At 39.4% G+C, this 23,783-nt stretch overlaps 2 protein-coding genes across 2 annotated transcripts in view; one reads left to right on the top strand and one right to left on the bottom strand.

The window, feature by feature from the left end:
- The window catches only part of LOC121961220 (protein bicaudal D homolog 1-like), a 33,414-nt gene extending 24,885 nt beyond the window's left edge, over positions 1 to 8,529 (bottom strand). Inside the window, exon 1 of the mRNA XM_042511124.1 lies at positions 8,311 to 8,529. Within this exon, the coding sequence (XP_042367058.1) occupies positions 8,311 to 8,529 (219 nt within the window). The remainder of the gene's footprint in view (positions 1 to 8,310) is intronic.
- Positions 8,530 to 13,081: 4,552 nt separating this feature from the next.
- LOC121961221 (serine/threonine kinase receptor associated protein) lies at positions 13,082 to 22,928 on the top strand. Its single transcript, XM_042511125.1, has 9 exons — positions 13,082 to 13,536; positions 14,544 to 14,679; positions 15,708 to 15,789; positions 15,933 to 16,005; positions 16,587 to 16,686; positions 17,775 to 17,912; positions 18,824 to 18,960; positions 19,530 to 19,679; positions 22,217 to 22,928. Exons 1-9 carry the CDS (start codon positions 13,425 to 13,427, stop codon positions 22,276 to 22,278), a joined length of 990 nt encoding a protein of 329 aa, XP_042367059.1. The 5' UTR covers positions 13,082 to 13,424; the 3' UTR covers positions 22,279 to 22,928.
- Positions 22,929 to 23,783: the final 855 nt, after the last annotated feature.

The raw sequence follows: 23,783 nt of genomic DNA, 5'->3' as shown, positions 1-23,783 counted from the left end.
AAGGATAATAACAACACCATTACTTCAGAAAAGAAGCACTGATTCCTTTCACTAAAGACCCTTAGTGACTAAAACTAGCCCCAATCTAATCCATTGCTCTATGGATTCCTGTGCCTGCTATAGATACGGTTTGATGTCTATATAATAAGGTTTGGCTTATCAAAGTCATTATGCTGTGCTGGGGTGCTACAGGAAATATCCACATTTTAACCAGTTTTGTAACTGGTCCCCACATGCCTTTCGACATCATTTACATTGCACTTCCCTTCACTGTATTTTTTTCTGCTTTGACCTTTATGTTGTCTTATCCTATTTAAATATGTTGGTCTGTAAGCTGACCCTGCAAAAGGACAAGCAGTTATGAATGACTGAATGAATGAATGACACTATTTTCATAATTATATATTCAAAATAATTTTACAGAATTATTTTAATTTTTAAGCATTTTCTTTCAGGTCGTTTTTTGCTTTGTTTTATTGCTGGTTTGTTTTGTTTGGGTTTTTTTTGGTAAATTTTCAAATAATTTTCTTGAATTTTCACAGATTTCTTGCTAACCTCTGGGTCACTTCTTCTTTTGTTGCTCATTACCTTCTTTGTATGTTTTTGAATAAAATAAAGCCAATTTTGTCCAGGTCTCAAAAGGTTAAATAAATAATGTTATTGTATTTCCATCTTTGCTGAGCAGGTTTTGTGTGAAAGGAATTAAATGCCTGTCCCATATGGACGCCTGTCCCAAATATAAGCCTGTTGAGTTCACTGATTAAGCAAACAGTGGCCCGGGCGATTAATTGAGGTTTTACTGTATACTATGCATATACTTATTTAATCAAGCAATGGACAACCTCCAGTGCTAAAAAATGCCCCATACGGAAGTGCCACAATCTGCAGTTCCTCTAATGGCCACTTGAGGCTGGCTCCAAGAGTGAGTAAATCCACATAGATCCTCATTTTAAAATGCCCAACTTTACGGTAGAAATAGACATGGTGGGGTGCTGTCAGTTGACAACTTGTTACCACATAATCATGATGTAACCCCAGATTCACTGAGTCGCTTTAGTCGTAGCCGTACATGTTACTATTCAGGTTGCCCAAAAAAGTCTTGTTCAGCACTTGGTTGTACTACAAGATGAGTTGCCCTTCACAAAACAAAGAGATGGAAATCCTTACATGAATATGTTTGAAACTGTGATTTAATTACAACACTAAAATCCCCTGAGTGAATGAATAAACCAAAATTATTTACATATTGGATATTATCATGTTTATAAGATTCACTAACACTTTTTAAAATCATTTTGGTACAAAATAAGGCAATGAGCTAACTGGAACCTCCTTTCATTATCAAAAAAGAAATCATTTGGCAAGATTTCCCTTCTTTTATCCAATTTACTGTGTCCGTATGAGGAAAGTTGGTCCTCATGAATATATGAACAGAATAAGACAGTGACTCCTGTCTCTGTGTCTGTTTGGACATATGAGGACACCATGTTGACCCCAGCAGATGCCAAGTGATGCTACAACAGGATGACACACCAGTAAAAGAGTAGAAGAAGAAGAAGCTCTGACTCACTTAATCTCAACTGTTGAGGCGCAGTGCAGTTTGATAAAAGGAAAAAAGTAATAATGCTTGTGCATCTCAAGTTCACCATAAGGGTATTATTTGTGTAAAAAGACACAAACATGCTTCAATCAATTTATCTCCTCTCCGTAGGCCACCTGAACTGGCACCGAGCCCGATTACAAACCGGCACAGAGTGTAGGCGAGGCTCACTGTACAAATCAATGTGATGGACTCCTGTAGAGCTAATTAGCAGCGAGCTGTGGCTAGCTCTTTACAGCCCGCTGATGGAGGCGTCTGAGTCCTCCCCCTACAGCGAAGCTCACGATTATTAAATCAAACCAGCCAGTCCATGTCACCCAATTACCTAATGCACATGACAACAACAACAAAATGGTATGAAGGCTGAGAGTGAAAACATATGACCTTCATTACTGCTTTGAAAGAAAAACATGTTTTCTAGCAGACATAGTTGGCCTTCTAAATCTTGCAAACAAGGTGATACAACTGCCTGTTTTAGGGATTTTTCTAGAAGAAAAAGCAAAATGCATCCAAACACTTCACTGGCAGTAAGGAAATAAATCTTACTTTAAGAACACAGTGTTCATTTCCTCAATTAAATTTTATGATGACGTACAGTATATTAGTTTACAACTTTATACCAACAATCAAAGCAAGATGGTGCCATGTCATTATTCCGACGCTCAGTTATTCCGAAACCCCAGTGGTCCTAAAAAATGTCACATTGGACCAAAAGCCTATTTGTCAGTCAGCCTGTTATCCCCAAACAAATCCTTGTTCCGAAAACTACGCATAGCCAGCTAAACCTAAGCCTTAGTAGGACCAATGGGTTATGGTTTCGGTAAAACAGGGTCCTTGGAAAAATGGGCTTTCAGTCCAATGAGACATTGTTCCGACCACTGAAGTTTTAGAATAATGAGCCACTGGAACAATGGGTTACCAGTTCATGGAAGAAAAACAGATTCATGGACTCAATCTTGTCCACGCATACACGGGTATATTTGAAAACTTATCTGTTTCTATGCATGTTGGTCTTTCCATATGCAAACCATGCCTTAAGTAACTGTTAATGGATCTTTTGTAAAACTCAATTCTGAGGCCTAAAGGACATTTTGTGCAATATTGAAAGTAACCAGCATAGTGCTGGTTCTAACCTGCTAATAGGACCTTTTACATGTTTACACATAAATGTACAGTTAGTCTTCCACTACACAAAGAACAAAGGCGTCAGAATGCGCTACAGAAGTCACTGCTCAAGGCAGTCTTCTGTCAATAACTTTTTTAAGGTTTGTGATTGGCCAACAACTTACGGGTTACAGGTGTATCACCACCTGGTTTGGCATGCTCTTGACAGGACTTCAGTTGTGTTTTGTGCTTTCATTTGGACAGGGATTTTTGAGAATGTAGGAAGGAAAAACCCTGTTTTCAAAAGTACGTTTGGATTAAGCCTAAATTCATCTACAATCAACTGAAAATTAGACCATAAAAAATCATGCTGGAGAGCCTACACTCTATTTTGTATCTAAATGTTCTCAAACTGTTTTCATCATTCTGAAACAAGAACGCAACAAATGTTGAGGATGACTGATTTGATATAGTCAGACTATATATATTATATTACCTAAGAATAGACAAAACCTGTCTGATGTTACTATTGCTATTTTGCATGAACAGCATTACTATACATAAAACCTGTTTTTGTTATATTGTGCTGATGTAGAGTTCACAGAATCTTCTACATTTAAATCAATGTATCCATACACATTACATTATATTAACATTAATTTGTTAATGAAAGTTGCTCAATGGCACATGAAGCCAAAAAGGTTCATCATCATGTGTAAAAGTGCCCAAATCTTCTGGTTGAGCCCTCTGCTAACTTGAACAGGGATAAAAAATGAAAAAAAAGAATCTTTCAAAAAGAAAACTACAACTTTTGGACTGAATGGATCAAATGCTGATAGTAGATTAAGTAATTTCGTGGAGGTTGTGAGGCTTAAAAAAATCTATTCGCTGATTTATAGACATCTCTTTCACAATATAAGCCTTTAGAAAAAAACATTTTTGGGCCCCATAGCATCGCACCCAAAAGTTTTAATTCCACAGTCTGACCACTATGTCAAATTGGCTTCAAAGCACGCTGCTGGGAGTTTGATATAATGTCAATCCATCAAAGACAAGAGAGAAAAAGACTGGTTGGTGTGCCAGACCAACATCATTAATAGAAAAAACTCAGAAGTGCAACATTGACAATTCTGCTTTTGAAGAGGCTGCAGTTTGGTACTTCGGGGGACGGTGTCCTCTGAACAAGGTGCTATGCAAATGACCTTGCGCACTGTAGAAACACCATAGTTTATTTAAGATGAGCTAAGGATGGGCACACAGGGTGCTCATATTCAGCCTTTACACTTACATAAACTCTGCTTTTCCATGTTTTATAATTTAAAATTATTGAGTTTATTCCCGATGCATAATGACATGGCAGTTGGGGAATCAGTAGAATCTGTTTTAAGGCGATCAATACGCTTAATTGTCATACGGCTCAGAATTCTTTGAAAGCTAAATCTCAGTGGCACTGCGCTTTCAGAAAAACTAATTATGAGCAAAAAAACTAATAAGCCAGACATTAGCCTTCTCATATCAGCATAACCATTTTCCCCAAGCAGTATGCATCCTGACAGAGAGGATCGATTGCAGTCCAGTGAGCTGGAATGAGCTGGAATGACATGAAATGAGAGGTTGTGAGTTGGTGGGGCGGAGTGAAGACTGAATGAAGACAATGTGTGTACAGACAGATGCAGCTACAGAGTTTATAGAAAGTAAAAATGTTAAGGAATGGAGAGGATCTTCTGAAAACAATGTTTTTGTTGTGTTAACCTCAAAATGTCCCCTTGTTTTAACCATTTGAAACCTGAGCAAACTAGCTGTTGTTAGTAGAGAGTCTGCATAGGGTGGGAGGGAGGGGAGATGGATGGGTCAAACAAACTCTGGACTTTCACTCAAGAGACAAATGTATCTGTCCAATATGAAACCAAATACCAACTGAGTTATTCTAATAACAACATAGCGGCGTGTGCTAATATGCCTAGCAGTAACGTACATCATGTGATGTGCAGCTACATTATGTTAGCAGCAAACAGACTTATTCCAAGCCAAACAACAATGTAACAATGGAATATACTGCATTTAACAAATAATACTTGACACGCCATCCGTGAGTGTCCAAAACTGTAAGAGCACAAGGTTATAGTTTTTGACGTGTAGGGTCACTGACCAAGTGTTGGTATTTGATGAGCTGGCAGTAAGAATGTGTTGGAGCTGCCAGTAGCCAACGGTGCAGCACTATGATTCTACTGGGCAGCTTCCAACAATGAGTGTGTTTAAGCTTCACTTTCCTGCTGCCATTTACTCCCACAGTCCACTGCCATCAATAACAACGTGCGCATGGGTTACCTGACTGCTTCAATAACACATAAAACTTTTGCTTGTGCTCTATTATAGTTCTCTTTGAATAGTTTGGAAGGCATTCTCCACACCTCGACATCACTCTCTGTCATCAGGTCTTCTTTTTACATGCATACATCATATGAACAGTGCTGTTAAAAAGTATTTGCCCTCACCAATTACTTATTTTTTGCATAATTGGCACACTTAAATGTTTCAGATCATCAAACAAATTTTAACATCAGACAAAGATAACCTGAGTAAAAACAAAATGCAGTTTTTAAATGATGATTGCATTGATTATGGGGAAAAGGCTATCCAAACCAGCCTGGCGCTATGTGAAAAAGTAATTGCCCCCCCTTGTAAAATCATGAACTGTGATTAACCACATTTTTTGGTAAGCCGAGTTCAATTTCATTCGCCACACCCAGGCCTGATTACTGTCAGACCTGTAGAATCAAGAAATCGCGTAAATAGAACCTGTCTGACAATATGAAGTAGGCTAAAATCTTAAAAGATCAACACATCATGCCATGATCTAAAGAAATTCAAGAACAGATAAGTAACAAAGTCATTGACATCTATCAGTCTGGAAAGGGTTACAAAGCCATTTCTACAGCTTTAGGACTCCAGCAAACTACAGTGAGAACCATTATCCACAAATGAAGAACACATGGAACAGTGGTGAACCTTCCCAGGAGTGGCCGGCCTGCCAAAATTACTCCAAGAGCACATTGACACCTCATCCAGGAAGTCACAAAACAGAGAGACTGGTGACTGCTGACCAAAAGGAACACAAAGGCTTGTCTCACATTTGCCAAAAAACATCTTGATGATCCCCAAGGCTTTTGGGAAAATATTCTGTGGACTGATGAGACAAAAGTGGAACTTTTTGGAAGGTGTGCGTCCCATTACATCTGGCGTAAAGCTAACATAGCATTTTAAGAACAAGAACATCATACCATCAGTCAAACATGTTGGTGGTAGTGTGATGGTCTGGGGCTGCTTTGCTGCTTCAGGACCTGGACGACTTGCTGTGATTGATGGAATCATGAATTCTGCTCTCTACCAGAAAATCCTGAAGGAGAATGTCAGGCCATCAGTTCGTGACCTTAAGCTCAAGGGCACTTGGGTTATACAGAAGGACAATGATCTGAAGCACACCAGCAAGTCCACTTCTGAATGGCTCAAAAAAAACAAAATGAAGGTTTTGGAGTGGCCTAGTCAAAGTCTGGTCTTAAATCCAATTGAGATGCTGTGGCATGACCTTAAACAGGCCGTTTATGCTGGAAAACTCTCCAATGTGGCTGGGTTGAAACAATTATGCAAAGAAGAGTGGGCCAAAATTCCTCCACATCGATGTCAAAGACTCATTGCCAGTTATCGCAAACACTTGATTTCAGTGGTTGCCGCCAAGGGTGGCACAACCAGTTATTAGGTTTAGGGGGCAATTACTTTTTCACATGGGCGATATAGGTTTTGAGTAATTCTTTACCTTCAATAATTGGAATGATCATTTAAAGCTGCATTTAATGTTCACTCTCAATGTCTTTTTTTTTAAATCAAAGTTTCTTTGATGATCTGAAACATGTAAGTGTGACAAAATCGCAAAAACATAAGAAATCCATAAGGGGGCAAATACTTTTCCACAGCACTGTATAAACTGGTACTGCTGCATGTTTCCTCTAAGCCAATTTCACTCTCACTCACACACACACACACACACACACACACACACACACACACACACACGCACTGACCTTCAAGATATAACTGCACAGTCAGCTTCGGAGTCCAACCTCGTGTGTATTATAGCTAACAAACTGGTGAATTAGTGCGACATACATAGAGACGTGTCGCAGAGTAATATGAACAACATCATCTGATATTGCGCTACATGTTTAGGCTAAATACAAAGTATGTGAATGATCACATGGTTGAGGATTGGTTATGAGCATAGCCTAGAGGTCAAGAATCAAAAGTTTTTCTACCTTCAAAGTGCTTTAGCAGGTATCAGCCTGTGTCACGATACTGTATGGCCCAAACACAACATGAAGCTGGGTGCAAAGTGTCCTTATAGTTCCTTCACCTTTTCTAACATACACATTACACTGTATGTGTTGTAGCTGCTGTGATAGTGGGCCAATCACACATCCCATTAAAAAGAAAGTGTTCGCCAAGTTTGGCTGCAAGCACAATCATACAAATAGCCATTTTTTTCCAAGGTCTGGGTACAAAAAGGATTGCATACAAGTACAATTTGATAAGCTAACTTTCCATAACGCTTGGTACTTAGTTATTTTGTATGATAACCTAAAGCACTAGTTCCCAACATGGGGGTCCTATAGTTTATTGGTGTGCTAGGATCTGTGGTTTTCAGACAAATATAGTCTACTATAGGTTAACATTTTATCATTAAAAATAAATACCCTTAGTCCACCAACAGACTTATGTCTTACTTACTTTCTAGTTTTAGGTAATAATAATGTAAGAATAATGTAAGAAAACTTTTTTTTTAAAAGCATTAAAAAATAACAATAAAATAAGTTTAAAATATACTAAATGGACAAAAGTATTGGGACACCTACACATTACACCTGCAGGAGCTTTTATGACATCCTATTCTAAAACCATAGGGATTAATATGGAGTTGGTCCCCCCTTTGCAGCTATAATGGGACTGAATAAAACACCTGAATTCAATGATTAAGAGGTGTGGCCCAATACTTTTGTTAATTTAGTATAGATTATTAGATAGCTAGATAGATAGATAGATAGGTAGACAGATATACACCCTCTCTCTCTCACACACACACACACACACACACACACATACACACACACACACACACACACACACACAGACACATATATATACATTTAGAGGCTATGTAATAAAAAATGAATGCCATGATGATTTTTTTATGTAAAGTAATAGAACAAATAAAAGAATAAAGTTATTTTCTTGACAGTAATGGGCTTCCATACAAGTACCCTTGTAGGCTAAATGATATTATTTGAAAAGTTATGCCATGAGCTGGGCCTGCCTGTGTATTAGCTGTCCAGCAGGTGTAGGCTAACTACAGGTAGCCCATTAGGCCTAAATCACACAAAGCAAGTGATGCACATGTATTAATATGAACTCAAATAACTTATTTGTAAAGTGACAACGTGTCCTTCCCTGAAACGGCGCAAATGCAGAAACAGACTAACGATTGTCAGTACTTCTGAGTCCTAACTACTAATGCTGGACTTCCTGAGTGAGAGCCATACCCCTGCCGAGCCCACCTCCTGCAGCTGCTCCAGCTCCAGCCTCAGCGTCTCCTGCTCGGCCTCCAGGTCCGCGTACTGCTGCTTCAGGCTCTGGTTCTCCTCCAGCACCACCAGCCCGCACTCCGCCGCCCGGATCTTCTCGCGGTTGGCCTCCGCCAGCTCCCGGGTCAGGCGCTCCACCTCGGCCCGGCACTGCTCCACCGTGTCCCCGCATCCCGCTCCACCGGCGGCCATCGCTCCCCTCTCCCTCCCCCTGATGCCGCCCTCTCCTCCTCCTCCTCCTTCTCCTCCCTGCGACGGCTGAGCGCAGAGCCCGGCCGGAGGGAGAAACAGCTGAGGTAGACAACAAACCCCCACCGCCTCCTCCTCACAGGAACCACGCCGCGGCTTCAGATCGCGTCCAAAAGACAAATAAACATTGATATGGAATAAACATCCGTGAATGTCCTCAAAGCGCTGACATCATCCGTAGAGAAAGTCATCTTCTGCTCCAAACGATGCATCCGGCCGCACACTTCTCCCCTCCCTCCGCTCGGTTTTTCTGCTTATTCACCGGCGGCAGGACGCCATCTCCGCCCGCGGCCGCGAGGCAAGGCACGCTCCCCGCGCTCCGTCATCCTGCTGCAGGCGCACACCGTCTGGATCCTCAGAGAGCGGAGAGAGCTCTGCCTCCCACCAGGAAACACAGAGGATCAGGAGGTGGATGCGCCCTCTGGAGATCACTCTGATCACCATAGACAAGTGTCTCCTCAGCATCACCTTCCTTTTTGAATGTATTTATTATAAATTTGAGAAAAGGGAGCGATGTGCAAAAAGAAATGGAAAGAAAATGACATAATCAATGTTGTAAGACAGGGACACTCAATTTGCTTTGCTTGGGGGCCACTTTTGCATAATGACAAGAGGACAGGGGCCTGCTGCAGTGGCTCCATACATGTTTCTAGGATTTTAGGACATTTCAAGAATTTTAGCATTTCTTTGACATTAGAGTGTTTCTGTGGATTGTAGGACTTTCTAGGATTTTAGGACACTTTTGGTATGTTTGCATCTTCCTATGATTTTAAGACATTTCCAGGATTTCAGGACATATCTCGAATTTATCACATTTCTGGGATTTTAGCACGTTTCTGAGATTTTAGGTGTTTGTTAGGAAGTATCAAGGATTTTAGGCCATTTTCAGAATCTTAGGACATCTCTGGGATTTTAGCACATTTAGCATTTTAGGACATTTCTAGGATTTGAGGAAATTTGGAGGATTTAGTTGCTTAGCGAGTACTTCTGTCTGGGTTGCGTGGAATCCTCAACTGGCCCTTTTTTTGATTGACAAGCTCCATATTGATGCTGTTTTGTGCACTCTGACACCTTTTGTTCCTAAAAGTTCAAAAACAAATCCCAGTGAGAATCACTTTATTTTTATTGTGAATTGGAAAATGTTTGGGGGGGGCCACCTGGCACCTTATTAAGCGCCAGATGTGGCCCACGGTGGGCTGTAAGTCGAGTATCACTGGTGTAAGAGCATTTATTGTGCGCAGCCTCCATACTGACTCATCTCTGTCCTGTTCTATTTGACCACTTTTCCTTCATCTCCCTCAGTGATATGATTAATACCGTTTCCCTTCCTCACTCCTCCAAGTGCAACCTTGACACTGTCCCTCTCAGATTACTTAGACAAGCCATTACTGTTATTGGACCATCTTTGCTTGCTACCAAGGACCAATCCCTCTCATCAGGCCATGTTCCTGTTCCCTTTAAGTGGCCACAGTTTAACCCCGTCTAAAGAAACCACAGATCCTAGCACACCAGCAAACTATAGACCTATTTCTCAGCTTCCGTTTACATCCAAGAGTTTAGATGATGCTGGACGACCACTGCCTGCTCAGTTTGGCCAAGGTGCTAGAAACAATAAAAAAGTCCAAACTTGTAGAAATGATTCTGCACACTTACATCTCTGCAGGGTTTCACCTGATTATGAGCTTTCAGTGTGTCAAAACTTCATTGGACCACACAGGAATCAACAATCAACAGGCAGGTGAGTCTAATCACTGGCAGTATGCCACACACATACATAGATGCTCATCAGGCCATGTTCCTGTTCCCTTTAAGTGGCCACAGTTTAACCCCGTCTAAAGAAACCACAGATCCTAGCACACCAGCAAACTATAGACCTATTTCTCAGCTTCCGTTTACATCCAAGAGTTTAGATGATGCTGGACGACCACTGCCTGCTCAGTTTGGCCAAGGTGCTAGAAACAATAAAAAAGTCCAAACTTGTAGAAATGATTCTGCACACTTACATCTCTGCAGGGTTTCACCTGATTATGAGCTTTATTTGTCAAAGCACTTTGTAAACTGTGCTATATAAATAATGTAATAATAATAATAATAAATCTATATTAGGATAACTGCTGTGTATTTTATAATACGTTGCCTTTACATTATGTTATATAACATAGCATTCATACAATCATATTATCACTTTATACTTTTGGCAAAAAAAATGCACTGTATCTTGAAAACAGTAGTCAACGCAACCAATTCATACCATTATAGAAAATACAACCAATAAAGCCATGAATACATCAAATAACATACAGTAGATGTCATCAAAGTTAGTTGTCATGAGTATAAAACATTTAAGGTTCATCAATAATCATACAGCACAAGGACATCAGGGCCTAAAGCTGTTTAAAAGCCCAATAGCTGATCTGAGATATCTGTTTGATTTTGCCCTCTTAGAGAAATATATATCCATATACTCCATGCATTCAAACAGAGGAAAGAGACGTTCACCATTTATTAATATTATTACTGGGACACTGGGATCAATTGGTGTGTGTTAGTTATCAGTTTTTAAATAGAAATAACATTTTCGTACCTGATGATATCTTAATCTCATGTCAATATACAGTAGTAGGTAGCAATGCATTTTATTGTAACATTTTATTTCATCAAAAAAAATAATATTTTACAACAAAATTACTGTGTAACCCTATCTTTACAAAAATGTGGACACTTTATGTGCGTGATTTATTAATTTTACACAGTCTATATGGACTGATCACAGTGTGAGGAGCAGATGATATATATATTTATCCTGCAGGGGGCAGCAGCCTGCCGGACACGCGTTTATCCTACCACAGAGCATATGGAGAAGATGTTCTGCCTTCAAAGTAAAAGTAAGAGCATATATTGAGAAAAAAAAATTAGTTGATTGATATTCCATTCAGTTTTCACCGTTAAACTTTAGATCAGTGGCGAGTTGGCTGTATAAAGCTGGGGCTCAAATCAATGCCAAAACATCAATATTAGTAATATCGACCTCTCAGAAACCAGACATAACACATAATACAGTTGAGATGATGAGTACAGGACGATTGCACAGACTCCTCTATCACCCGCAACAGCACGCGCAACACCTATTCGGTCTATTCTGCGGGCAGTTACGCACTCACCGGCCCCAAAACCTTTTTTTAAATATTGTTTCACACTCACACACGCACACACACACACACACACAGAGAGAGAGAGAGAGGGAGAAATGAGAGAGAGAGAGAGAGAGAGACAGAGATTTTTAAAGAAATTTAAATATATTTAAACTCACTCGCTGTCAGGTGGAGGGAGCGGGCTGTTCCCTGTCCTGCTGCTCCTCAGGTGTGGATGCAAAGTTATCCAACATAGCCGGCACATTTTCTGTCCACGGTCCAATTTTGACATTTCAGTTTACTAACTTCAATTCGGTTAGTCACTAGCTAGTTTTGACGGCGGCAAGCAGTAAAAGTTAGCTGGTAATGCCGCGGCCGCACGCGAGCGACGTCAGTGACGTAGTGTCCGCGCTTTCAGTGATAACCTTACGTTGATGACCGACCAGGAGATTTAATTGAATGAAGGGTGAGTCTGAGTTCTCCATAATACATCCATGGATTCAATTCTTGAACTCAGATTTTCTGGTAGGGCTGTAGCCCAGCCAAGCCCCACCCTGCCGCCGTTTATGGTTTAGATTTATATTAGAAGTCGACGAAGAAAATTATATTATATATTATAATTAAAATATATTTAATATGTAAAAGACAAAAGCCACTTGGGTGAACTACCAAAGATTCAAACTTATTTTTTAAGATGGCACAAACAACACATTCATTCGCTCACTACTTCCCTTTGCCACGAGACTGCTCAAAATTAAATCAAAAGATATGATTGTACACCAAAGCATTTTCCTGTTTTTGCTGGTTGCAAGGTTGCAAGCTGCAAAGTGTTTGATTATACATTTAAAAATTGTAGAATAAATGCCTACTATAGACAAAATATACAGTATGAGCTATTTGCGATTCATATCAAAGCAACAGCCAAATGTAGAACTGTGTGTGGCCTTCTCGACTTTTTTGACGGATAAATGCAGTCATGAAAGCTTGTTAAAAAAGAAAAAAAAATCACGTTTTGCAAAAAAAAACACAAAACCCCTATAGATTGTGGCTTTTTTAAAATTCTGAAATAAAACCGATGGGATCTTTTTAAAAAATAGACAAGAGCAGCAAAAAAAAAAAAAATGTTACTGTGGAAAGAAGCAGGATTAAATAACATTTGAATACGTAGACAGAAATATGATTTTTATTATTATTATATGTAATATTTTATTTCTATTCTCTCACAATATCTTACTTATATATTTATTTATTGATTTAAGACTGTTTTTCATTCAATTAGTAGTCAGTTCGACTGCTACTTGAATGAAAAAGCGGCACTTTTATTGTGAAAAACATCACACCGGAAGTAGAATCTTTGTTGTGGCTCGCGGAACACCGGCTATATCATCTTTGCGATAGTTACGCCGCGTTGCACGTTGCTAGTTAGTTGCAATGCTGTAGCTATTAGCACGATAGCCATTCCTTCGCTGGGAGGGAGACCCCACGTTTAGTTCGACCACCCTTTGGAATTAATTCTCACTCATTCATAGTCCAACCAGAAACCGACTGTTGGCCAACGGAAATTACCCAAAAAACAGCTAGCTGACGTGTTGTCTTGTCATTCTGCTAGCCCGTTAGCCCACACCCCTAGCTAGTTAGCTTGCTCCCCGCTAGCGTTCTACCGTCTCCTCCCTCAGCGTGACCCGTCTCCTGCCCGGCCGGAGGACCATGGCGATGAGACAGACTCCGCTCACCTGCTCCGGTCACACCCGGCCCGTGGTGGACCTGGCCTTCAGCGGAATCACCCCCTACGGCTACTTCCTCATCAGCGCCTGCAAGGGTGAGAACAACGGACAGTTTATGGATATATTTTTAACGAGAAGTCGAAAAAAGGTAGACGTTAGACATTGGATGTGGTTCCAAGACATAGTTACCGTTAAATACAGGGTGATGACTACTTTACCTCACATCCTGAACATCCTTGAACATGTAAAATACAACAAAAAGAGGAGCTAAAAACATATCAACAACAAAGAAAGAAAAAAAGACATAATGAGTTCCATCCACAGCTTAGATTAATCAATGTACACTTACGCAAGAGGGTAATGATAAGTATCAGCTTATTAAATCGTACCCCTGTATTACATAATTAAACTGTTATCATACTTTAATATGATTGAAAGGCTTGTCATACATCTACCAAGGTACACATACACACACCTTTTTGTAAATATTTAAAATTCTGACCATAATATTACTTATTACACACAGGTATGAATAGACTCTTGTATATCTTATACAAACTTACAAAATTATTACCAGTAGTATCTATACATACATACACACACACACACACACACACACACACACACATATATACATATATATATATATACACACACATGCACACATATACATACCTACATACACATATAAATATCTAAACACACACAAACACATACACATGACCTCATAAACCAATCAACTCCAAGTATTGACCAAGTATCTTAATGTCTTTCAATACATCTGATATACAGGAAAATATTCAAATGTAAAATATGGATGTACTCGCATAGTCAGGTTTATTTATACAAACAAACTGCATATTTACACATCACTACAGTATTATAGGGTTGGTGTAATGTCCATTCTGTCTGATTCATAGAACACCGTTGGACCTTCAATATTGCCACTGTTACAATGCTAATGTTACAAGTATTAATATAGTATTAACAGACACCTGCTGACTGCAGTATTTTCAGGTTTACTCACAGCTCTCATGTGCTGTTATACTGTCCTCAGATGCACAGTTAACTTTTGTATCCTCCTTGCTTTTCCTTTTGTCAGATGGCAAGCCCATGTTGCGCCAGGGAGACACAGGGGACTGGATAGGAACGTTTCTGGGTCACAAAGGCGCTGTCTGGGGAGCCACTCTGAACACAGACGCCACCAAGGCTGCCACCGCCGCAGCTGACTTCACAGCGTGAGTAGACTGTCTGCTTCAGCACGAGGCTCACAGGCTCCTGCCCATCTGTGTGTCTTGAAAAGATGTCTAAACTAATCCTTGGAAACGCCTTTCTCTCACTTACTACTTTTTAAAATTCATGTAAAGACAGAGTTTTGTGATCTTTTAGGATAAAACTTACTCTGGGGGTTAACTGGTGTTTGTCACCATGGTAACCTGTGCTGCACGGATGCTCTGGAGGAGATTAACTTCAGAGCATCAAAACACTTCAGCATCATTTGTAGCAACCAATCAGCTCCTTGGAAAAATGGACTGATCTTACATTTAAGACCTTCACTTTTTTTCCCCAAATTTTAATGTTATTTACAAATACAATTGGAAATCAGACAGCTCAGCAATAGTCGCACCCTATGCAGCCCATCAAGTTCTTTCAAAAAGCCAGCAAGCGAACTAGCGAGACACACAAAAAAAACAAAACAGAGCAAGCAAACAACAAAAGCAAAAATTGCAACAAGAGCACCTACAAAAAACAAACATACCACAAAACAAAAATAGATAGCTACACATTTAAAATCAAGATCCTGGCATGGATAAAGTAAAGAGTTCGCAATAAAGTGACAATAAAGTGAAATAGATCAGTAGAATCACTTTGCCTACCATGATAATTATGTCCAAGATTGAAGAAAACAGGAAGTGTAATAGACCATATCAACAGACATTGGTTAATGAGTCTACTTGTACTTGTACTTTATTTTATTCTGGTTCATTTTATTTCCTTTTCTATTATGCAGGCACTTATGCTTAACCAAATAACCTAATTCTTCTTTTAGAATCAACACCAGATTAGGGTATCACATTGCTGAAACTGATGCTCGAATCTCCGACTTTTAAGGGGCAGCCTTACTTTTCATGCAACTTCATCCTATTTATTTGCATTTTTGAATTAATGAACAAACCCTGCTTTCAAAATCATCTGCAACATGAATACTGTTATTGGAGCTCTACAAACTGTCATTAATGAAAAGATGTCCTGTGTGCTTTTTCAGAAAGGTGTGGGACGCAGTGAGTGGAGACGAGGTCCTCACACTGGCGCACAAACACATCGTCAAGACTGTCACCTTCACACAGGTCAGTGTGGCGTCTGGAAGAGCTGTTTAATGATCTTATCCTTTCTGCACGTATTCTGTAGACATTTATATGGATGTGATGATTTGATTTGGATGTTTCCGAAACTGATATTGTCTCCGGTTCTGCTCGGCCTCTCCTCACAGGACAGCAACTGCCTGCTGACTGGAGGAAACGACAAGCTGCTGCGGATCTATGATCTCAGCAACCCTGAAGCAGGTGAGCATGCATGTCCCAGAGGACACTAGGCAGGTTTCCACTACAGATTTGCATAACTTTTAAGCAGAATTATCTTAAGGTCGATAAAACACAATTGCGAGATGACTGCGTTTCCACTGAGTGATGTTCTGCATTGCAATGGATGTTCAAAACAACAGCAGATTTATTTCTATTGCAGCCACCACACTAGCGTCATTATTTCCAATCCAAGGTGACATAGGCGTGTTATGAGAGCGATAATAGAAAGGCAAGCCCCTTATACGTGGGCTTCAGGCTGAGGTCGCATTTCAAAAAATCAGGTCTGATTTAGAACCACGTATGAAAGTGGCCCAAATCTGATTTGAAAAGGTCAGATTCAATGTGATTTGTTTCGTTTACACGGTCATTAAACAATCACATCTGGGACTGTAGAGGGGAAAAATCACATTCGAGCCACTTGGGCCCGCAGTGTGAACGCAGCTCTGGTAGCTTTGTGAATGATTAAAAAGACACACACAAAGTATTCCTAGTCAAATCTTGACATTTGAGTTTCTGTTTTTGTCCTCTAATGTAGCTGATTGTTGCATCTGTGTGCCTTTCAGCTCCTCAGGAGATCGCAGGTCACACCTCAGCCATAAAGAAAGCCCTGTGGTGCAACAACGACAAGCAGATCCTCTCTGCCGCCGAGGACAAAACCATCCGGTCAGTGACGCAGCTTCTCATAACAGTCTGTTTGCCAGCCTATAAAGCCCTATTCTGTACCTGGAAATGTTGAGTACCCCAGGGTTTTATGTTAGAAATGTAAAGTCTGGGTCCCCAAAATTAAGGAACTGAGGGATGCTAAATTGCATTTGTTGGACAATTTTCATAATGTACCTAATTTAAAGAAATGTACATAATCACATATACTGACAGTATTTCAGCAACCGCTTGGTTTATTTGGACATTATCAAGCTGGTTTGGGGGGTTCTTGGGGATGTTGAATCCATTTCTCAAATTGTAAAATTTTTTTTTAAACCAGATGTTTGCATATTTTAACTACAGTTGGACTGATTTTGATTCATATTTATTTTATTTAGACATTTTAGAGGGCACTAAGTTGACTGGAATAAATAGGTAACTTACTTTGTTTTATGTATTTGAAATAATTGAAATAACCTTAAATCAGTTAGATTTTGCACAATATTTATAAACACATGAAAATAACAATGCAGGAAGTTTTGTTGCAAAGTTTATAAATGTTGTTAAGAAAGAAAAGAACCATGGGCTGAGCCATTCATCAAGCCATTCCATATTGCAGTATTATAGAAATCTTTATATTTATTCATCCTTCTTGAATGTAACTTTCAGTGCATGTTTCAGGTACTTATGTAGACATTTCATGCAAGTTTTGATAATTGGTGCAACGGTTGTGGAGTGAGGTCTGTTTATGTGCTGAGCCACGCTAATTTTTGAAATTCATTGGTCAAGATGTCAAAAAGCATCATGTTATTTATTAAAACAAATTTAAAATGACAGAAAATGCAATTAGGTGGCTCTTGACTTTTGTTTATGTGCCAAACAAATTGCATACTAAATCACTGCTGCATTATCAGTCTAAAAAAACACTCAGAATTGGATCACTTTCCCTCGTCTACTTGTTGTAGTTTATCGTTGTTTGTGTGTCAGTGCCTGAATGTGACTCTGCTCTTTGCTGCCTCAGAGACGGTCACCTCTCTGCCAGCAAACAAAGATTAATGCCTCTTTGTGTGTGTGTGTGTGTGTGTGTGTGTGTGTGTGTGTGTGTCCAGCCTGTGGGACAGGAGCTCCATGGAGGAGGTGAAGACACTGACGTTCGACACTTCAGTGAGCAGCATGGAGTATGTGGCTGACGGAGAGATTCTTGTGATCACATACGGAAAGACGATCGCTTTCTACAACGCTCTGAGGTACTCTGCGCTGCCTCCATACACATCCTGGAAACTAACATCACGTCCACTGATGGGTATAGAATTCAAATGTGATATGTCAAATGGGATTCTGTTGACACTACATTTCTGAAATTAGTCAGTAAAGCCGTTACAGCCAGGTAATGTGAGTTGAGCTGAGTTTGGCTGAATGAATCAAATGCAGTCTAGGCTCAACTCCAGCGGTGAAATCAGCACGCACACACTACAAACAATAATTTAATAATTTGCTTTGCAAGATGGGCTGAAGCATTAATGAACACCAGCCAGCCACCACACAAGCCCTGCACTCATACAGCCTTTTGGATAATGATGGGTTTCATTCATACTCGTGCTGCAGCAGACAGGCTGCTCTCCTCTGCTGGAGACAGAATGTTTCACAACACAGCCGAGCACTCTGCTTTTCTATCTCCTTACGGCCCTGATTCCAAACACACGAAACCAGTTTCTGTTTATCCCTCCTAAATGTTATCCCAAACTGAGATAAGACAAGATTCCAGACTTTAATGACTCTGCTTAAGTTCCATTTAATATTGCAATCCAGTAGAAAAGGAAATCAGTGAATAGTGTGGCATACACCTGAGTAAAAGCCAAAATAATTTCCCCCTCTTTTTATACAGTAAAGAATTGATTTTGAATTTAGAATCAAATCTTCAAAACCCCAAATATTTGCAGCCCTAAAGGATACATTCAGCCAAGTGTTCTTTCTGGAAAGCTTTTTTTTTTTTGGTAACGGTGACTTTGTAATGCGTTATTGTACATAATAAACCTCTTTCGTAAGTATAGAATGACAACACAGAGACAAAGAAATGGCAAAGATGTTGTAGTCATGTAGCTTCTCCACAGGGACACAGAGTCGGTATTACATCAGAGTGATTTTTGATATATTCCAGTCTGGACCTGATAAAGACAGTGGAGGCCCCGGCTACCATCAACTCAGCCTCCCTTCACCCAGAGAAGGACTTCTTTGTCGCCGGTGGAGAAGACTTCAAGCTCTACAAGTTTGACTACAGCAGCAAGGAAGAGCTGGGTGAGCAGCAGAGAGATTTGTTTTTCTCCTGTTACACTGAAATTTAATGATAATAATATTACATATCTTCATCATATCTTCATCATATCACATCTTCATCTATCATATATCAGTTAAACTTAAGAAGACAAATTTGCAGTGTATAAAATCATAAGTACAAAAGTCTAGTGTGACTGGAAAAGTGGTGGATAGGGATCAGACTGAATATGCTAGTTTAGTTAGTTAGTTTAAATGTGTTTCTAAGACAATTTAAGGTAACGACTCCAGGGTGTAAGGCTGAAAGTAGTTTATTGCATTTTTTTTAAAACAGACTTGTTCAATACACAATTTACAAAAGCCAAATTCTAAAGTAAGTGCTACATTTACACCCGATTTTGTGATAGATCGTTCAAAAATATAATACAAAGTTAACTTAAGAGATAAAAGGTGAAATATATGAAACATGGAAAAACAGGATGTCTGCATGTGAAGCATTTTTTCTGTCATAGAGGCTGAGAGAAACTACAACCAAACGTAGAGTCTCATGTTTAGTTCTTACATGTAACACTGTCTGTCCCTCCTGTCTGCAGAGTCCTATAAGGGTCACTTTGGTCCAGTGCACTGTGTCCGTTTCAGTCCGGACGGCGAGCTGTACGCCAGCGGCTCCGAGGATGGCACGCTGAGACTGTGGCAGACGGCTGTGGGGAAAACCTACGGCCTGTGGAAGTGTGTCCTCCCTGGTAACTGACTTTGAGCACTTGTTTATATAATCAAATCTTAAACAAGCTGTATGACATAAAACACAAAATCTTCTCTTTCAGCAAACATTGACCACCAGTGCTATAAATACTGAAGCCGGTGCCAAATGCAGGTCCTCCAATTGCCACAAAATGCTGTTTAACATGCCACCTGAAATCCCTTTCTTTGGTAATACAAAGTCTGACTTGCTAGGACCAAATTTCCCATTATTTCCCATGATGCAACTCAACAGCATCTGGTGTTTTATGCCCACCATACACTTAAGATTTTGCAAAGACTGGGGACTATTTACAAGACTACTATGAGATTCCTTTTGAGATTATTTCTGATTCTGCTCCTGGTGGAAAATATTACACCACACTCCCTTTAAGAAATATGACATTTTAACAAATCCTTATGTGCTGCAAAGACACATAACTCTAGAATCACAAGACAAAACGTGCCATATGGCAACAGCATTCTTGTCAGTTCAGCATCAGTATAGTTCATAAAGATAAACTGTGTTTTGTTACATTTTGGATTTTGTCACTTGGACTTGCTACCAGCCTCTGTTGGTTAGCTGCACTGTTTTAGTGGATGGAGACTGTGATCATGAGAGAACCATTGCAGAGAATGTCCTTCAGAGCCGCTACGATAGAGCCTTCTTTGCATTTTTACACAGAATCAGACAACAGCTGCATCATACCGCTCCAGTGTTTTTCCAGTGATTTTGACCAAACGTCAAGACGAAAAAGACCACAAAATGACCTTCAGTTACTCACGCTGTGTTACCTCGATTTGTGAAGAAAACTTTGGTTTTCTTGCATAGCTGTAAGTTGAACTAAGAATCCAAAAAAGGTGAACATTCTTGATGAACTGAAGTCAAAGGGGGCTGCTTTTAACATCAGCAAAACTATTAAAACATCTGTTTGCAAACTCTCACACAGCTTGTGCAGTATAATCAAAGTCACGTGTGCGCTCAGGCACACGACTCAGGCGTGCATGAGACCGTTTGTGCTGTTTTAAATCAAGCTGTTTTAGCCGAAACGCATGTGTCTGGGAAGCACTGAGCATACCACTGGATAAATGAGACTTGGATTAGACTGCGGGAGTTACGTGAGAGTTTGTAAACAGATGTTTTGACGTAGCTTTGCTGTTGTCATATGTGGTACACTGTGACTTCAGTGCATAAAGTATGGTCACCTTTTATTTTGGATTCTTCATTCACTGTGGACTCACACAAGAAAACCACTAATATTCTTTACAAATATAACACATGGTGAGAAATTAATATCAAATGATATTTTGTGGGTGAAGTGTTCCTTTAAGACGGCTTGGACTGAGTTTTATAACCACCTTACACTAAACAATTAAAATCACCAGAGCTACTGCGTGATTTTATTCCAACATTGGAAATGTGTGTGAGGCAGTCAAATTGCTTAAAAAGTCGTGTGGTTTATAGCCGGCATGAATTGGGACCTCCATTCTTGGTAGACACACGCTGTTCAAACTCCTCATTTCCAGTCTTTGTGTTTTGAATTTGTAGAGTAGAATTCCTCATGATGAATAAACTAATAGTCTTGTAGAATTAAAGCCCTTTTTGTGAAGCGGGTTTATTCAGTTTGCCTTCACTAGAGGGGCCACATGATGTCGATTTTTCCAGCTGCTCATGTCTGACGTCTGTACTGCCACATGTGCTTGCTAACATGAATGGAACATGTACCAATGAAAGCCACCAGCTTAACTGACTTCTATCATGTTGCATTTAAACTTGCTGGTTGCCACATGTTTATGCTTCCTCCACTCCACTTCCTCTGGAATATCTTTTTTTTTTTAAAACAATACATTTATTGAAGTTTCAACTTCACATCAAAACATGCAGATAAGTGTACAAATACACATCCCTTCACACAGTCACACACTCCCACAGACAAAGAAATAATAATAGCAATAACAAGAGGAAGAATAAACTACACGTCAACCGAAATACATAAATTAATTAATTTTATTTTAAAAAGTAATAAAATATAAAATAATGATATATTAAATAGTATAGTCAGTAATATAACAAAAATTTAAGTTATACAATAAAATGAGATAAAATAAATTTTAAAAAAGGCAGGATCAGTACTTTTCAGCCATCCATGTAACATCTCCCTGTCAGTCAGCGATACATGTCTCATTAGCCAAGATAGACATACATATGTCCCAAACACAAACAAATTCTTTCTGTTACTTATGGAATTTCTGGTTCCAAAACACGAAGAGCGGCAAGGCTTTAAAAGGTCCACTCAGAAAGTTTAGGTTAAAAAAATGTTGTGGAAACTGTGATGGAATCCTCCCATCAGCAGCTACTTTAAATGGCTTTGCTTTTTTCCCCTACAGCGGCAGTCAAGTCTGTTTTCTTTGCATAGTCCAGTTTCACGAATCACAAATTTGCTGCAGTGGGGCTTTACACACCCTCACTCCAGATCAGGAAAAACTTCAATTTGGTTTTAAGTATCAGTCTGATTTTTTTTCTATCTTGCTTGCTCCTCAGAGGACCTGGGGGCTGAGAACTCTGAGCAGCTGTACACTTCGCCCCCGGAGATCAAGGCCTGAAGAGCGAGCAGCACTATTTGGAAATAGGATGAGAAGAGAGAAAGATGGGAAGGAAACGAGCGGAGGGGTGTTCCAGCCTTCTATCTGGCCCCAGCAAGGAGCAGAGTCCAGAGCATCTCCATCCATCAGGGACTGATGTGGATATTATGACTGCCCTGTCTGTCATAGACAAACCCAATACACACACACACACACACACTGATTTCCTGCAGTCACGTGGACAGTATGGGCTGCAGAGTAAAGCAGTAGAGCTGTGAGCATCAGCTCATCGCTGCCTGCTTTCTCTCTGATCAGCCCACATCTGTCTGCCTTATTTTAACCCCCCACCCCCGAAAATCACATGACGCTAAGATCAGTTTTGGTTTCAAAATGAAATCGTTATTGAGCTGGACCTAGGCTTTTGTTTTCAGTTCATCGTTTCCAGAATATCGTCGGTAGTTGCACAGTTTGTGCACTAAGTTAACGCGTTTTCATTTCTTCTGCTGTTGTACTGGTTGAGTATATAAAGAAAATATTGTTTTGTGACAAAGCAGAAAGGGAAGAAATGTCACTGGGCTTTTTTTCCATTTTGGTTTTCTGTCTTCATTTGTGTCCAGTGATGAAATAAACAAACACATTACTTTATTTGTAAGTAATGCATAAAGAGCAAACTGGGTTTGGTGTTTTTAATTCTTTTCTTTTGTTTCAGATGTTCCAAATGAGGATTAAGAACGTCAGGTTGTTATTTTACAACCCCAAATCCAAGAAAGCTGGGACGCTGTGTAAAATGTAAATAAAAACAGAATGCAATAATTTTCAAGTCCTTTTTGAACTAGATTCATATACAGTACAAAGACAAGACATTTGATGGTCAAACTGATAAACTGAATTGTTGTTTTTTAGATATAAAAATACACTTATACCCCTTAAACACCAAAATTGGCACATGTATGCTGGTTTTTCAAATTGGTGAAAAGTTTAGACATTCCATATTGGTTTTCAGCCTCATCCCTAACATTTCTCTGGATTCTCTGAAGATCTTGATAGTGTGGATTGAAGATTCTTTGCAGCTGTGTATTGAGAAAGGTTTTTCTTATACTGTTGGGCTACACTGTGAAATCTGACAAGTTGATTTTACTGTTAAAAAAATATCTACTGATTGCCTTGGAAAATGTAAGATGAATATTAGTTTTAATTCATGTGAATTTTATATCTAATTGTTAAGTTTACTTAAATTTTACTTATATTTACTTGATTTTGTTAAGTTGTTGCAACTTAAAAAGTTTAAATCAATCTAAAGTTGCTAAAAGTTTTAGCAACTTCAGTAAACCAACTTTCCAATGCTAAAATAAATATCGTTCTGTGGACACTTTTCCCTGTTTTAGGATATTTTTCTAATAATCTTTTAATCTTCCCCTCTTTTTAAAAACTAATTTTTAGGTAATTCTCTGCCCTCCCTTAGTAATTTCTTGCAATTTGTGGCACATTTCTTGTTGATCAATGACATTTTCATGTCTTAAAAAAGA

Source organism: Plectropomus leopardus, chromosome 22 (assembly GCF_008729295.1).
Source record: "Plectropomus leopardus isolate mb chromosome 22, YSFRI_Pleo_2.0, whole genome shotgun sequence".
Lineage (NCBI taxonomy): Eukaryota > Metazoa > Chordata > Actinopteri > Perciformes > Serranidae > Plectropomus > Plectropomus leopardus.
Note: the sequence above shows the minus strand (reverse complement) of the source record. Positions and strands in the feature narration are given on the sequence as shown.